Raw genomic sequence first — 17,908 nt, 5'->3', positions numbered from 1 at the left:
TTGCAGCTTCAACAAAGAGATTTTACCTTCTACTGATCTTGAGGAATCCCTGGGCTATTTAAAGCACCCAAACAAACACATGTGTTGGGCTGGAAACTGCCTTCAGCTTTAATTCAAACAGGTGCTGTTCCTTCTTTTCAAGCAACAGATACTGCATGAAGAGACTGCACAGCAGCATCTGAATTTCATTTTACAGAAGTTCACAGGTACTGTAAAGGGTGTTTGATAAAAGATAGAGCCACCAGTAGCTACAAAATATTTCAAGCAGTACTTCACTGACACCTGGACTATTGTGTTGTCTGACTTTCATGTATTCCCTGTTCTACATAGTAAGGAAGGATAGAGATACAGCTTCTCTGCAGATCCACAGTTCCAGCTGAAGTACAATAATGAGTATATGCCCTGCACTATTTTAGACTCCTAAGTTTCATTTGCAATAATTGCTTCAAATGATGCACTATGGACACAACTGAGCACTGCCCTTAATGAAGTCATAAAAATCTCCTAGTCAGCAGTACAAGATGTTCTGCATTCTTCAAACCTTAAGAGATTAGTTTTTTAAGCAGGATACAGATAAACTCACAGCACTGCAGAAAATTATTTCTTACATATACAATGTACAGTTAAATTTATTTTAACCTTTAGTCATGACCAAGCTTATTTTTAGTTGCCCTCTTTTTGCAGCATTACATTATACATATTCATGAAATTCCAGTACCCATGAGATAAAAAGTATATTCGAAGAAATCATTGGTGCTCTGTTTCTTAATCTAATTTTACTTGCCATCAAGGCAACTCTAAGAAGTAACTGTGCCATCCCCCTTTGTGCACCACAAGAAAAGCATCACTATCAGTGCCTTTCTAGGCTTATTCTCTCATCAGAAAAATGTACTGAGATGCATAAAGTCCTTAGAATCTACTGCAGCAGTAGGGTGGGTCAAAATTGTGTAGGAAAGAATGAGAGAAAGGCAGCAGCTTCTTATTCCATTATTTTTCATAGTTTTCAATGCCACAGACAATTTCTTTTTCTATGTTTTGGTGACCTTGAGAACATGTCATCTAAGGTTTCTGAAAGCACGCACGGCACAGGGAGTTGTGTTTTCTCAAATCAGTGCCTAGGAGCAGGCTGGGGAGAGCTGACATTTGCAGCAGACAGGACCATCTGTAGGTCAAACGTGGTGTGTCAGCTGGGGAACACAACAGTTGGGAAAGGAGCAGGGGCTTGATTTGTAAATTAAGGTTGAGAGCACAAGCTGGTCAATGAAAGGGCACACTCACAGGTTACAAATCAGCAGTCAACGGTAGGACTATCTAAAAAACATATAATCTGAAATTTAAAAATCATTCATTCCATTTTATTCCCCAGAAATAGAGGGTGATTTAAACAGACACAAAACATATCCACTAAAAATGATAGTTTTTTCCCTGAGTCCTCAGGCAAAGGATAGAAACTAGTGACACCCCCCTCCACTATTCCCCCTCATCCCCACGCCTCCATTCACCAAACTCTTTGCAGTCTCTGGAAACTGATTTCCAGGTTTCAAAATATCAAGGATTCTTTCCCACAGAAGTACAGTCTTCATGAAAAAAAAAAAAGTCTCCAAAATCTACAAAAGTCATCAGTAATGGCTACAGGAGAGCAACTGATAAATGCAACCAAGCTGTAACATCATCCCTGCCAAAAGAAATTAAAGAAAGGTTTACATCTAGTGCCTAGAAAGCCCTACCACTGTAAGGACAGTGTAATTGTGAATAATTTGTTTTAAATAATTACAATAAAAATCTGGAAAAAAGCTTTTAAAAGGAGGAATCCTTTTAAGAATCCATCTGCACCTTGATTCTTGTACTGGTGAAATGAAACCACTCCAGCCTCCAGGAGGAGGGAGCCTGACAAAGCACCATGGCAGGACCTGCACCCAGGCCACCCTGCAGCTCAGCTGCTCTTAAACATCAACACAGTAGGAATATCGAAATTATAATCCTAATAGGAGTTTATTTACTCCATGCAATGCTGAAGTTGAGAATCATTCTGTCTGCATCTTCAAACAAAAAAGATAACTTGACCAACTCCATAAGTTTTTTTAAAAAAGGCTAACGTGGACTAATACTTACGTTTCCAGTTTGCCAACAATAAATTAAGCTGTTCAAAGCTTATATAAACAGTACTCAGAACCAGATATTTGCCCTTCCCAAAGCTCAGGCACTACACTATATCAAAGCCTTAATCCACTACAGTCAGCCTTAGAACAAGGACTGAAAAGAGATTTTTAACTTTTTGTAAATCTATACAGCATTTAACAGATCAGGAAGTAAGATATCACTCAGTAGATAAAGTTAAATTGAAACAATAAAGTGCTTCTGGCACAGATGAGGCTGTTCCATATAACACATTATTTTATAAAAATCCTTTCCTGAGTGAATTAATTTTCCACACAAGTCTGAGTGTGATTCTATCAGTAAAAACAACTGGGAAATTACTACTGGCTAAAATACTGAGTTTCAAATTTAAAAAAAAAATGGTAGAGACCAAGCAACTTCAGGTTTCAAAATAATTCTTTAAATCATCTACAGTTAAACCTGATAGGCATGGGGACAAACAAGCACGAAATAAGAGTTAAAAATTCACATTCAAAGCCTCTGCATACTAGTTCAAGTTTCAATATCCTGAAAAACCCTATTTAAGTTTCTTCAGGGCTCCTAAAACTTTCTTCTCTGATATCTTCAGACCATAATCTACTTGAAGACATTCAATTGATCCTACCAATCTATGTTCCAGTTATCAATGATAATTCCAAGTGCGACAGATTTAAGCCAGTTTTAGTATTCTGATTGTTCCTGTATTTTTCCAACAGACTCTCTGAACTTCCCTCTCTGGGCACACAAACTGTAACATCCATGGAGTCCCATGTGTCTGTAGAATCACTGAATAACCACCTGTCCCTTACTCTGCAAAGTTAATTTGTACTACTACAACATCCATCACTGTCATCTCAAATTCCCCAAGGGAAATCAGTGTTGGATTTCGGCAGAGACAGATTTATGGATTTCTCTCTACTACTTTCTCCTTCCTCTCAGCAGAAATTATCTCTATTTTCTGGCCTGCATCCATCTACCAGAGCAGGAGTCTCCAGTGTCAGCACTGAAGTCTCCTCCAAGCAGGCACAGAAATACTGTTCCCTGTGAAAGCTGGGGCTGCTTATGGAGTTCATGCTCAAGTGGGAGTGATAATTTTATATTTTTTGCCCCCATTTATTTCCAGCAGCCAGTGCTAAACTACTGAGCAGCTGGACACTGCTCATTCCATGCCTCTCCTATCAGAGTTTTGTAACATTGAAACAGTAGTTTTTATTTACTGCATGTAAAGCAATCTCTTCGTAGGCTTCTCTCAGAGACACAGCTGTATGAGTCATTAGTATTTGGAACAAGAGCAAAGTTATGCTATAAACCAGTATTTCACATCTGCCATGAAAGGTTCCTGCTAAAAAGAAAAATTTCAGTACCTTATGCAGATTTAGAGACCCAAAAGCCCACCAGGGTTATGAATAAATAGGGCCCATTTTGTACAACTGATGGCAGTCATTAGAAATCAAAAATGTTGATTTTTCAGTATGGTATTGATCAAAGCACAACTGTTTAATAACTAGTCTGTTTATGAGACACACTAATGTGCTCTTTAAAATTAGTGAGGATTTCTTTCCTTTAGTCCTTCTCAGAGATGCTCAGCTCTGTTTTTAAGGTTCTGGTGTTTCTGAGGAACACCAACCAAGATGCCATGACTGTTTGCCAGTCAGGTACAACACTGGGAGTTGGCATTAAACATGGGAAGAGGGAAATGAGGGTAGGCACAGTCACACTCCTCAGTCCATGCCATGCTGTGCTGCCACTGGCACTACAACCTGCTCTGAAACACTCCCAGCAGCCTTTCAGGGGCACCCCTGCCCCTTGCACATCCAGAAACTCTTAAGAAGTTTTCTGTGAGCCCTTCTTGTCATTTTCAAGAAGAAAGTGTCCTGCTCATCAGAGGAGACCCAGCTGGACAATCCCACGCAGCCCCTCTGAGATCAGGCAGGGCAGAATGCAGGGATGTGATGTGACACACTCTCCCCAGAGAGCACCAAATCCTACAAGATCTCTTAATTAGTACAAGTACCATAAGAGCAAACATTATTATATAAACTCTTTCAGTGTTACTTAAAGATGCTCTTTTTTTCTTCAGGAGATTCTCCTGCTTCTGATGCAGTATTCAAATGTATAAACTATTCCCAGGAAGGCCTCTACAGAATTATCAAGGAACAGAGTATCTGATTGATTTTTCAATGTGTTTAGAATATCACTGTAACCATGGCATTATATAATTAACTTGGTATTTACTTTCTCAGCTCTTTTGCAGTTGCACATTAAACACTCCATGCAAAGTGTCAGCTGAACAAATCTCACCACCTCTCATCATCAGCCACCTGAGCTTTTATTCAACACAGGCTTTTTCATGGGTTTCCACTTCTAATCCAAGTCATATCAAAAGGAATCAAAATACAAAACCAGAGGAAAATTCAAGCCCAATGCATACAATGAGTTTTTAATAAAGAATGTATGAAGCATCAATATCACAGCTGTCTAATAAATCTTCTACATTTTACAGGAAATCTTGATAGTTTTTCATCTTAATATAGAGCTGCAAATTATTTGATATTAGTGATGATGATAGTTCCTCTTTTTTTCTCATTTTCTTTAAAATGAATAGATTCTGAAGTGTTGGAATAACTGAGATTGGCATGAATGGCAAAAAAAAATCCTTTTTTAGCAATGTAACTCCCAAAGATTGAGACAATAGAATTTATTTTCCCAACTAAGATGGTGAAATTCCTGTTTAGCATTATCTGGAGAATTAAATATTCAGGTCCCAGGAGGCTTCAAGTCATTAGATTGCTTGAAATATTCCAACATCTGTGCCTTGGTTCTTTCCTTGCCTACATTCACAGAATTTCTGTAAATGTATCTTGTCCTGACCTTTTCAAACTAGGCTCCAATTTATCAGATAACCTGCTCTTCCAACAGAGGGAAATTACAAAAAGACATATTGGATACATTTCCTGAGTGTCTTTTCCTTGATTTAAAAAGAAGAAAAATAAAAAGCCCATGTACAAAAACCATATAAAAAAACCAAATCCAACTGGTTTCCAAGAACACACCAACCTGCAACAAAATGGCAGTTTTATGCTGGCTTTTCATCAGGTTGTTGATGGATTCAAAGAGTCTCCTCATTGATTCTTCAAATTCTGTTTGTTCTTTGCCTTCATATAATCTGTTGAGAGATGCATTAGGTTATCCTTTCGGGTTTCATTCTCCCAAACGCAACAGATTTAACTTTAAATATATATTTCAGAAGCTGATCCAATATTATGTACATAGATATTTCCCCAATGGGTTATAACTGCTATTCACTGTATCATGTGGGAATTCTTCAGTTTGAACACTACAGTAAACACTTTCAATTGTTTTAAAAGCCTCCAAACCATGACACCTCCCAGATTGCAGCTTATATAAATAATTTTATTTTCAAAGTAACTTATATGCAAAAAAAAAAAAGTTTTGGGTTTTTTTCCCCGCTACAACTGAGCTACTCCACGATATTTTTCACAAATTATGACAATTTCTGTCTTCTGCTGCTGTTGCCACTTTTTCCAAGAGCTATTTTTACTGGCCCCATTAACCAGTCTGCTTTTTGAAAAAAGTCTCTACTTGACACTTAAAAGTTTAAAAGTGCATTTAAATTGAGCTCACTCCATTATTTCTCCATTCCCTGCTCTAAAGATTGAATCCCTCAGATTATCTCTCCTCTATTGTTCATACTGGCTCTTAGTACTAAACACTGCCTACATAAAAAGTAAAAACACTGGTGACATGTGAAATTAGTTATGTGAAACAGCTGTCAAGAGTTAAAGAAAAACAAGCTCAGGAAAAAGCCAAGATGACAAGAGAATCCTGAAATGAGAGTAGAATACTGTAAGCTGAGTGTTGCCTCTTCTGCTCCATCAGAAGAGAAAAATCTCTTTTTAAAGTTATGCATTGCAGTGTCATTTGATGTTCTTTTCAATTTGAAATGTAAGACTGCCTACAATAACAATAATTGTCCAGTGAATTTAGAGTTCCAGACCTCTAGTTAAGTAGGAGTAGATACTGTGTAGTTGATCACCTGAATGTGCAACACATTGCAATAACCTACTTTATGACAGACTGTCCAATGAAGAGTTTAAGCTGCAAGATAACACAAGGGATTAAAGTGAGGACCAAAATTCTCCCTGAAACAAACCCTTTCTGCTTTTGACCTTCATCCAAAAAAGAAATTTTCCATAATCCTCTACACAATGCTTCCTATTCCAAAACTCTAATATACCCTTCTGCCATGATACCCATGATAAAAATATAAGATAAAGTTGTATTCTGCTCTCCTGAGCATCATCTCCCTCCTTATACAGCTTTACACCTTGTTTACCTGTATCCATCTATAATTAGTAAGTTCCTAGAGACAATATATTTCTAAGGTACTATCCATAGCAGCAAATTCCCTCTGAATCTGGTAATTAAACCAAAGCATCATGATCCAGTGAGTAAACTTAATTTTAAAAAACTATAAATCTACATGGATTTTTTTTTTTTAAGGGACAGTGGAATATCAGAGCAAAATTGTATTAGAGCACCCAGTGAAGATAAGACAGCTAGAACAGAACCTTCCTGTTCTGGTGAATGGCAGCCACAAACACAACACCCAACCTCTCCCTGCAGATCTGAGTCTGCCCTCCTGACCTCTGCCCCTTCAGCCATCCTTCAGCCACAGAGCAAAGGGAAATCAGAACCAGCTGGAGGGGCAAAGCAGCTCAGGGTAAATGGAGAAAGGTGAAGCAGAAAGCAGTTGAGGAAGTGGGTCTGTGGTATATGAGAAGAGTACAGTTACAAGTGTGTAATTTTTCTCCTTCCACTTTTATTTTCCTCTGCTCTCTCCTCCACCTTTCTCCTAAACGTGAACACCACTTTTAAACACTACACCTCAGTTTGCCTGAGCTGCACACATCCAGCCCACGAGTCCTCCTCTAAATTCCTCAAGAGGAGGTGCAAAACTCTAAATTCAGAGTGGCCATGGCTGCTGCAATGACACTGCTCAGTGCACAGTCTGAGGGGCTGAACACAGTGTTCTCAAGGACAAGTCTCCAGCCTCCAGCCATCTGTTGAGGTGTTTGGCCATGCACTGGTCTTAGGCCAAGCCACCTGACACAAAGAATAATCACCCTTTGAAACCTGCTGCTATTACTAAATACATCTCTAGAACTTACACTGAGAATCAGAAAGCAGATTTTTTAAATATTCCCTCTACAAAACAAATCTCAGCATTATTTGAATTTTAAAGCAGTCTCCAGTTTTATTTGTAAAAATAAAAAACCAGCTCTGTTCTAGAACCAACTTTTTCTACTTCTCAGGTCTCCTATGTCTGATATTAGACAGCTAATTAAAGGGCAATATCTGAGTACTTACTGGGAAAATAATGTCCTTGATCTAACAATGAACTTGAAAACATATTCCAGTGCTTTCAGAGTTCTGAGGATGGGTTCACATTGCTCCCCTCGGCTGGAAGTATCCAAGTAGGTCTTCAGTACACTCATTAATTTCCTGAAGTTTAAAAACATTTTTAAAAATAATTTTCATTATTATTTTTTAATTACCTTCTTGAGCTTCTTTGGCAACTCTAAATATATGTTTGTGCTTGGTCAAGCACATACAAGAAAACAGACTGTGTGTATTTCTGGATTTATGTTGCACAAATTCTGTCAGTATAAACAAATGAGGAACAAATTCTCAGCTGCACAAGCAAGAGAGAAATGTGAAATCCCAGGAGAGCAGCATGACTTTACACAATTCTGGAAGCACCTTTCCAGCAGCTTGTAATACACATGCACAAGGTATCACAAAATATTCCTTCTGCCTACCTCCACTGAGCAGGGATTAAACACCACTGCATGCTCTAATTAACAGCATGTAAATATTACATGTAAATAAAGCAGTACACAAGAACATCTGCTTAAATTATTTATTTTATTTAAACACTTCCTTACTCTCTATCTAAAAGCAACTTTTTGCTAAAGACACAGCTGGCTACAAAAGAGCAGAAGTTAATCTAAAACTAAGTCTCTAAATTTGTAGTTATAGAATCATTTTAAGTGATTAAAGCAATACTAATGTTGCAGTTTTGATCTTAATGCAGCCATAAGAACTAAGATAAGAGTGGTTGGGGTTTTTTCCTATGTCTCTACAAAATTGGAGACCTGCTGTCCCCTGCCCTAAACAAACCAAGCCAACAACCAGCTCTCTGTGTAACTAATAACATCCCCAGTCTAACTCACATTTCAGAACCAAAATGCTCTCAGCCTCTCAGCCTCCTGGGCATCACATCCATTGTGTGTTTTCATTTGCTCCCTTTTACAGCTTCTCTGGGTTGGAACAATATTGATCCTACTTGTATGTAGGGGCAGTGCATGTTAAGCCCTCTCAGAGCTCTCTAAAATCCAGGAGAGAGGATGACTCAACAGGAACTGAATAAATAGGTAACAGTTTGGCCAACCAACCATATCATAATATAGGTGTAATATATCTGGGACACAGCCTTTCCTTCCTAGTTAGGGGTTAGGCCACACACACTTGTTTACTTCATAAATGATTCTGGAATCAGAGTAAGTCTTCCATGATGTGCATTGAATCAATAATGCCAAGAAAACACATGATGTGGGGAGAAATAATAAACATTATTATTTTGCCTCTATCACATTAAGTCACCCAAAACTCCCAGCCAGGTAAGTCTTAGAAATATTTTATGCAAATTAGGCTGTCCTGAGAGGTTCTGTACCCTTTTCTTCTTTCACAGTACTGTAAAGCATTAAATTACATGTGCTTATTACTGGTGGAATGAGGGAGGATTGAAGAAGAGCACATAGTTGGTGTTTGAGCTTTCTGAGCCCACTTCAACTTTACTGAGGTGTGAGAAAGGGCTGATTTTGCACTGCTGCCTTTCAGCTTTAGGAAACTCATGGTCTAGTGCATGATTTTTGTGACATTTAGTGTTGAGTTAGAACTGAAATTCAACACAGACACTGGAAGATAGCCCCAGCTATTCCAAACCTCCAGTTCAGGTCTTCCATGTACTATTCATATTCCAAATTAAAGTTCTGCTTCAATCTGCCACTCCATTAAGCTGCCAGAACGAGACATCAGGTAGATTAAAAACCCACATCCATCCTCTTAGAGCACATCCCAGAGATCTGCACCAGCTGAAGATGTTACCTTCCTTCATAGTTCACTCATTTTATCCTACCATCTTCTGCAAAAGCCTATTCTAAATAAAGTAGAAATCCAAGATTAAATTTGGTGTATAACATTTCTGCACAATTTTTTACTCCTTTCTATGAGTCCGTGTTTTCCTATCTGGGTGTTGTGTAGAAGCTCCAAAAGTTGAAAACCAATAAATAAATAAAGAATCCACAACAAGTTCATCCATTGGTGTGATCATGTAACAAATACTAAAACTCCATTTCACAGCAGGACAAGTAACAAATACCAAAATTCCAGTTCAGTGCACTGAACTCCTCCTGACACAACATCAGGCTAAAATGCATATGAAGACTTGACAGCTCCCAAACAATTCTTTTTCCTTTGAATTTGCTTGATGTGGAAAAAAATTATGGAAACTTATGTAAATGGGCTAAGAAGAGCCTCAAGTCCTCACCTGAGGCATTTCTACTTAGGGCCAGGGATACAAATGGAAGGCTTCACAGCAAAGCATCTTTTGATAAATTTGACAGGATACAGGTGAAATGTTCAGACACAGCAAAATTCAGGCGACAGAAAACAAATGCCATAGCATCATTTAACCCCAAATCATTTGCTATGGGTTCATTAATTCCACTTATAATCAAATATGTCTCAGAGGCAAATAAGCAAACAGCAGCATCAAACAACAGTCACCATAAATTACATCAGGAAAGTCACAAGCAAGATTTACTTCTTTTACGTGATGGTGGAGGTTTAGAAAAGAGGAGAAAGAAGAGAAAACAAACTTACTTGTATGCCAAGGTTGCACTAAAGTGCTGCTGGATGTATGCTTCCAAAACAGTGTTAAAGTGCTGAAACTTACGGTCTGCAATGAGCCCTATGATATAGATCTAAACAGACAGAGATACAGTGAGTCACATTGCAAACTTAAATATTCACTTTCTACAGATATTTCTGGTAATTTAATATTTAAGTTTTTAAAGAAATTTGATTTTCAGTCAATGAGTAATATTCCTCTTCTCTATAGAGACTTTAAGACTAATTCTTTGAACTGCAAAACTTGATAGTTTGTTCAGAATTCTCAGGTTCTTTTCTTAGACAAATTCATTGGTGCTGATTCTTACCAGTGCATCAAAGACAAGGATGTCATACTCATTACTGTGGGAATGTTCCATCATGATGTTAAACAGGGCATCCAATGTATCCTGGAGAAACTACAGAACATGAAAAGACAAACCGATAACCAATTCAACTTGAAAACTTTACAGGAAAATTTTCAGATACCAGACTTGGTTTCCCTCAAGTTAGAATTTTACTACCTTTACTGAAGCATCACTTAAATTGAGAAAAAATTTCTAAGGGTTTAGGCTCTAGTTGCTTTAGTTTTAAAAACCTGCCTCCTCAGAACACATGAGTAATCAATAATACGTGCTTAGCTCAAAGCTTATGGAAAAGCTAAAAATATTTTATAAATTACAAAACTTGTTAAAACAAGGTTCCTTAGTGACACAGATTAGTGGCTGTTATTTTCACATATATATGTTGATTAAAAAGACTTTTCCTGCTTCTGTGGTCTGATTCAAATTCTGCTGTAAATCAAAGAAAAGTATCTCAGTGACTTGGGACACAAATCTTTGGTTAAAAAAATCCACTCCTCTTTCTTCCTCTTTTATTTATTTAATTCTTATTCCTTCTCTCCAGAGACATCTAATGTTTATGCTTAAAGACACAAAGGTAATAGTATATGCCATTTTCCAAAGTACCAACAACTTTTATTCATATACTTAAGTTAAGAAAGTGCTTTATTGGGCACATAGCACTTCTTGGATTTAATACCAACATGTAAATTAATATTAAGAACTGCAAAGAAAGCAGCAGGAATTGTTTGTGATTCTTCAGATAGACAAAAGGAAACAGATGAATAGAGATTGTGGAAAATATTTTATCATTACTATCTTCATCTCCTAGTAATAATCCTGGAATTCTCCCAGCCCAACAACAGGCAATACCAGAGATCTGAAATTAAATGTAGGAGGAAAGCTGGCCAGCCCTGGGAAGGATCCTGCCCAGTTGTTGTCCTTCTTGCTCCCTCTAATGAAGAGTTTTGCTCATGTCCTTTGCAAGCTAGCAAAGGCATTATGTATGAAGGGGCCTGAAAAATAACTATTATAAAAATAAGGATTGAAGGGTTTACCTTCACTACTTCCTCTCCATCCACAATCTTCAGCTTTTCCAGGTTCTCCTGGAGCAGCTCTGGCTTCATGCGCCACTTCAGGAGACCCAGCAAGCCCACTAATGGAAAACGAATGGACAGACATTAAATTTAACATCTGATTTATCAATTTGTGCACGCTTTCTTTCTAAACTCCCAGCTGTTTAGAAGGTACATACCATTCTGAGTTAACTTTGTAGAACAAACAAGAGTTGAAATGTAAAATGAATCTCTTGAGCTGACTGAAAGCCCCCCAACAATGCTTGAGCTCCTGGCTAAGGTTGCTCCCTTGTTTTCTGTGTGCAGACGTGTAGAAGGCAATGTCAAATAAGCACCTGCATCCTCCATTTTTTTACTATCCCCCTGAAAAACAACACACCATTCATTACATATTTCACACCACTGGATTTAAAATTAAGCTTATTTTGTAGTTTTGTACTAGAGAAGTAAATAAAACTGAGGGGCAGGAAGGGACTTTGAGGGGTGACACCCCATGCGGAGTAAAAGCAAGAGTGAATCTCTCATGGAAATGTCAGTGGGTGTGGAACACTGCAGAATACTGAGAATCACCTTGAAGTCTGTGCACAGGATATAGACAACATGATTATATTTTCTGCACACAAGTTAAAAGCAGAAAGCAGGACTGAGTAAGGAAAGAATAGCAATATTATTTTGGTATCCTCATTATAACTTCATACCTGGACCTTGAACATAAGAGATCAGGGCATGGTAAGATTACATTTTAAATCAGACAGTTTGCTGCAGTGGCTAAATGACATAGAATATGTGTTTGTCAGCAGAATGAACAGTACAAAACCAGAGAGCCAACAGATATTTTCCCCTCCTCTCTTTCATCAAATTCTGTGCCACAACCCCACAGATTTTCTGGGTCTTATCTTAGGATTCCCCAGACAGGAAAGAAGTTTTAGACAAAGAAAATAGAAATTATGCCCCTCACTGTTTAAAGAACACAGTGTTTCTTTAACAAAACTCCAGAAAATTTCCCTGATGATGATGTCTCATAAAGCTACAACACTGTGACAAGATACGACTCAACTGCAGACCTTTAGTCTACAAATGTGGATGAACAAGGAGCTGCAAAAACCATGATCTAGAAAGACATTTTCAAGTTTTGCAATTTTATCTGGTTCAGTGACTGCAGAGGTGCAGTTTCTACTTCGTATCAAACAGGCAAGGCTAAGAATTGACTGTTAGAGACCTAGACAGACAAGAAGCAAAATCTTTATACAGCAAAACACACAGCAGCAGCAACATCTATGATTGTATCAAGCTTGCCAAATAATTACTTCCCAAATTTCTGGAAGCAAAATAAACTCTTGACTTCCTCCTTGTGGGACCAGTGAGCCGGACAATGGGAAAAAGATGAGGTTTTGATCCAAAAGTCTCTCAAAAGGATCCAATGCCTAAAGACTCTTTAATCTTAGCAGTATTCAAATGACTTATTCTGAAAGGCCAGGTGTATGACTGCTTTAAACACTTACAGCTTACAATTACTGTTTTTAATACTAGAATAGGCAAGCATATGTCAGAAAATCTGTCTGTTTCTCACAACCACAAAGTAGGTCAACTCCATTTAGCATTTTTCATCCATGCTGTCACTTCAAAAAAATTACTGAGCTGATGCAGAAATGAATTAGGTGGAATTTCACAACCAACATTAACCACACAGTCCACAATTTTCCTTCTAGTCTCAATACTTTAAATGATAGTTTCAATGAAGAGAAGATAAATAACTATATGCTGCCATTAATCTTCTTGGCTTGCCTAAGCAACTTGATTTAGTTGCATGCATCTGACTTGGTATTAATGATACAGTAAACTTCTTTACTGAGAAGAGTGCTGAGAAATTACTTAAGTTTCCTTTGTACTGGAAGTGATTTCTGGTTCTTAGTTGCTGCTAGACACCGCTCTCCAAGAGGGCAAATAAAACAAAAGTCAAAACATCTCTTCCCTGTTTCCTTCACAAAGTTAAAGATGCTGTTTCCAGCTAGGGCCAGCTAAAGCTTTTCTTCACACCCAAAACCAAATTGCTGAAACTTTCAATATTGTACCTGAGAAACCACACAGCAGTTTAAAACAAGCATTTTCCTAAGACTGCATTCCCAGACTATTCATGAGATAAAGATCACAAGTGGATCAAACACTTCCTATATCCAGCAAGAGGAATGGCACCTACCCAAGTACAGAGCTGCAGCACAACTTTCTCTATGCTACAGAAGGCCAAAAGCACAAATACCAGTAAAAAGAAATAATCTCTCACTGTGCTTGGATAACACCTTTTTGTCATTAAAATTCAGAGCAATATTTACTGACAATGGAACAGGGTACACCTTTTCATTTTGTTCAGGTGGAAAACACAGTATCAACTTTGAAAGAATAATAAAATCAATCCAGCACTAAGAAAATACACAATGCAGTCAAAGGCAACAGTGTGAAAGAGAGGAAGAGAGAAAAAAAGAGAGAGAGAGTGTGATACCTTTAGGACTAACAAATCATGTATGCCATCATGGAGAGTTGTGCCATCCTCCTTCATTAGCCTTACGTAGGCCATTGCAAAATTCTTCTCTCCCTTATCTTTAGCTGCAAAGCAAAAGACTTTGGGTTAACTACCCATCAATGAATTAAAATTCACTAAAGTAAGAATTCCCTACTTACACTCCTGAGTTGACCTGTGCCTGAACATGAAGCGCAGATGGATCCTCTGCATGTCCTCAATGGGGACTGCTACCTTTGGTAAAATCAGAAAATATCGAGGAGAGTTATGAGGGGTGGTTTCACATGTAATGAACTCCAATTTTAGAATAAATAAGACCCACTTCTTCTGTTTCCATAGTGCCTTTCACAGGCCATTTCAAACTATTGAGCCTGATCACAGTAGCAAAGAGAGGGCTGATAAGCAATGATCTGTTAGACTTTGCTCAAAGTCTGGCACCAGCAAAGAAATGAAGCACAGAACCCCAGAGTTAATGCACACAGGTGCTAGAAAACAATCACAGAGTGCAGTCTTTCTGCTCACCCTTTTAACCATAGAAAATTAAACACCTCTGTGTAATGCAACTCCCACATTTCAGATACAGAAATTGACAACCAATTTATTAAACAGTGTGAAAATTCCAGGAAAATAAATTGATGATCTTTTAGTGATTAAATTTAGTGTAAGGCCTTGAGGAGAACCACAGGAACTTGCAAGTGCTTTATTCTTAAAGCAGCATACTTTAGGTCAAACATGCAACAAAAAAGGCCAACTGTGTAAAGGAAAGCAGGTTTTTTCATATTATCAAGTTCATAGTTCTAAAAATTTAAGGACTTGAACACCTTTGTGAACAATCACAACTTCACAAATCTTACTGGAAGATGCCTTAATATTAATGATGCTTTTCAACAGGATCTGCTGTTAGTGATCCTGATTTAATTATGGAATTTAATTATGCAATAATTTTTTAAATGAACTAGTGCAATAAGCAATAAACAGAATGGGTCAATGTTTTCAAAACAATAAATAAACTTCTGTTTGAAATCATACTTCCATTCCCTCCCTGTCCTTTACCACTACAGGTAACACATCTTAAGGTAATAACTACAAGCTTGTCATACATGGATATTTTGTCTTTAAAAAAGCATGCAAGCCTGTCATAGTTTATAAGAACTGTTTCTGGCAGCTTCTGGGCATGTTCCAATCATGGATATTGAAGCTTGATTAGGTAATTATTAGTGTGTCTCCAAAGAGAAGCAAGACAGTTTTTCTTTTAGAAATCCAAAGAGGGGTTGGTGTTTTCATTTGGGTTTTGGTTTGATCTTGTTTGTTTTTTAATTGAAGCTCCTCATCTCCATTGTTTCACTAAAATAGAACAAATGCAGTATTTCAATTTTGATGAGCCCTGTTAGGACATAAGGTTATCTAAGATGGTCTCATTTGTTTGGCTGAACAAAACCTACACATCACTTTCTAGGCCAAATTTCAAGCCTCAGTGACCATATATCTCTAATAACTGATGTATGACTAAGGCTTCATGCTTCAGCTGTAGTCAGGCACAAGATGGTTTTTGGAGGAAGCTGTTGCTGTGCAACTTTTCCGTGTGAGGCATTAAGAAATGAAAAAATAAAGTGGGAAGTTTCCACACCATACCTTCAGCGTCTCCATCCATCGTGGCTGCTTGACCTGGTAGTAAACAACAGATCGGTACTCGCTCACGGGTTTGTCCCCTGCTCCCAGGCACACAGCATTCTTACAAAAGGAGGGAACAAACACTGCTTAGTGCCTCACTCATTTGGGTACATTTTGGAGTAGTTTTGGTTAAATTAACTTGAGAAAACCAAAAAGCCCCAGAGAGCCTCCCCTCAGAATCCCGAGCCGGGAGTTGCACCCCGGCCCTGGGACGCGGCCTCCCCTCACGGGCTGCGCTCCCCTCACGGCGGGTTTGATTTGGGTATGGTATCATCCAAAGTTAAATAAAAATGACAGCACCAACAGAGGGGAAGCACTAACGTGAAGACACTGCATTTTCCAAGCCTCTGAACACAATGGAAATAAACATTTACCATAATCTATGGGTACAGACAGTGTAATTGCATTTTACAGGGGTCACACACAGTGGGCTCTAGGAGATGTGTGAAGAACATCACATTCACTTGATTTCTCCATTTGAAGAATTTAAGCAACCAACATGTTATCTCAATTAGTAGAAGAAATACAAAAGGAAAAAAATTAAAAATCTAGCTTCATTATTCTGTTTATGTCTCCATTTATTTTAAATACTTTCTTCGGGCAGTTTCAGAAGCTCTAGGCCACACACCAGAGGTGACTTCCAAACTGGATGTTGAAGAGGCACCAACAATAAACAGTTAGAATTTCCCATTCTTTAACAACTATCTGAACTAGGACAGAGCCAAGTGAAAGATTTGATCAGCTTCAAAAATTGTGGTTTTCTTTAGTGAGTCTGTGAAGACTTGGCCTGCATCTGTCTGCTCTGGCTGACTGCAGCTGGGCTGTGCATGCAGAGTAAAAGATACTGCTGGACAGGGAGGCACCAAGATCCTGGTACCTGCCAGACATGAAACCAAAGTCCCTGAAGGAAGTAAACATTAAATTCTCTACTGAAGGCTAAGATTCAGCTAATCCAGTCAGGCTGCATTGACTGCTGCAAAGGTGCAATAATCCTGCTGAAAATCCAGTGAACCTTAAAAGTCTGCTTCAAACACCATGATCCCCTGTGACCAGAAGGGTGTGAAGATGGTACCTGAAGATTATTTGTATGGTCAGAGGGATTTAACTGCAGAAAGCATTGTCTCATCTGCCTGAGCAGAGATTTTTCAAGGTTTATGCACCTACTTGTTTGCCACCTCCATGACATTCACTTGGAACAAAAGTCCTGTTCCTTGTAACAGTAAATCAAGGGCTAGTTCTGCAACTGGAGCTAGTTTGATACCTGAACAGAACCAGCCAGTTTCCTGTGTAGTAAACATATACCTGTTATGAGAAAAATTAATATAAATTCATGGGTTTGAAAATCTGTTGGTTTGGGGTATCTTTATAAGCTAAAAGGAAAAAAAACAGTCACTTTTGCTATTTCTTGTATTCAGCAGCATTTCTATTACCTCCTCAAAATTGTTGCTTAAATACATCCATTAAGGCATATTACCCACAGAAAGCATTTTCATCTTTCATGGCATTTCATCTCAAAGACAACAAGATAAATTCACTTTCTCCTAAGACTTGCAGAAATTCGGTATCTGCAGAACTGAGCATGCATAATATTGGAATGCAGGATTTAATGCATGGTAATAGGTTTATTTCTCTAAGGAATATTTTGTTTATATGTGATTAGACAGAATACAGAATAGAGTTAACTTCTGTGCATGCAAGTCATGGTCAGGTGCTGTCATGGGTACAGGCAATGTTTTGTAATCAGTGTTTTGTTGTGTGGACCTTAAACATTATGTGGGATTAGAATTTTCTTTACTCAAGCTTTCAACTTACATTTTAAGCAGTTAGCTGCAGTTCATAAACAAGTCATGAACCACAGTATTCTATTTCATCTTTATTTTATCTCAAGAATGTCTTTATGATTTCACCCTCGTGATCCCAACACTATAAGGCTCAGAAAATGACAGGTCAAAAATCCCCCTGAATACCAAACTGGTGATAAACCCTAAGGAAAAGACAAAGGATCTTCAAAATGGGAACAGACAAGCAAAAAGACACTGTAAATATTTATGGTGCATATGTAATTGTTGTCACTAATTTCATTCTTTGCCATGTACTTAATTCAGTGGCAGTGACACAGACTTCCTGGCACAAATCAAGCATTTGTTATGTAGCAGAAATGGTACTTCTAACATTTCAGTGTGCAAATTGCATTC

General features: G+C 38.0%; 1 protein-coding gene across 1 annotated transcript in view; it reads right to left on the bottom strand.

The window, feature by feature from the left end:
• DOCK2 (dedicator of cytokinesis 2) overlaps window positions 1–17,908 on the bottom strand; it is a 160,369-nt gene that overhangs the window by 120,801 nt on the left and 21,660 nt on the right. Inside the window, exons 15-23 of the mRNA XM_054287819.1 lie at window positions 15,675–15,773; window positions 14,204–14,276; window positions 14,025–14,128; window positions 11,707–11,890; window positions 11,510–11,607; window positions 10,440–10,529; window positions 10,105–10,205; window positions 7,528–7,662; window positions 5,194–5,302 (exon numbers count right to left, since the gene is read on the bottom strand). Of these exons, the coding sequence (XP_054143794.1) occupies window positions 5,194–5,302; window positions 7,528–7,662; window positions 10,105–10,205; window positions 10,440–10,529; window positions 11,510–11,607; window positions 11,707–11,890; window positions 14,025–14,128; window positions 14,204–14,276; window positions 15,675–15,773 (993 nt within the window). The remainder of the gene's footprint in view (window positions 1–5,193; window positions 5,303–7,527; window positions 7,663–10,104; window positions 10,206–10,439; window positions 10,530–11,509; window positions 11,608–11,706; window positions 11,891–14,024; window positions 14,129–14,203; window positions 14,277–15,674; window positions 15,774–17,908) is intronic.

This window comes from Melozone crissalis, unplaced genomic scaffold, assembly GCF_028551555.1.
Source record: "Melozone crissalis strain CALT ecotype California unplaced genomic scaffold, PUWL_Pcris_2 ptg000061l_1, whole genome shotgun sequence".
NCBI classification, from domain to species: Eukaryota; Metazoa; Chordata; class Aves; order Passeriformes; family Passerellidae; genus Melozone; species Melozone crissalis.
The sequence above is the reverse complement of the archived record's forward strand: the minus strand, read 5'-3'. Positions and strand labels throughout refer to the sequence as shown.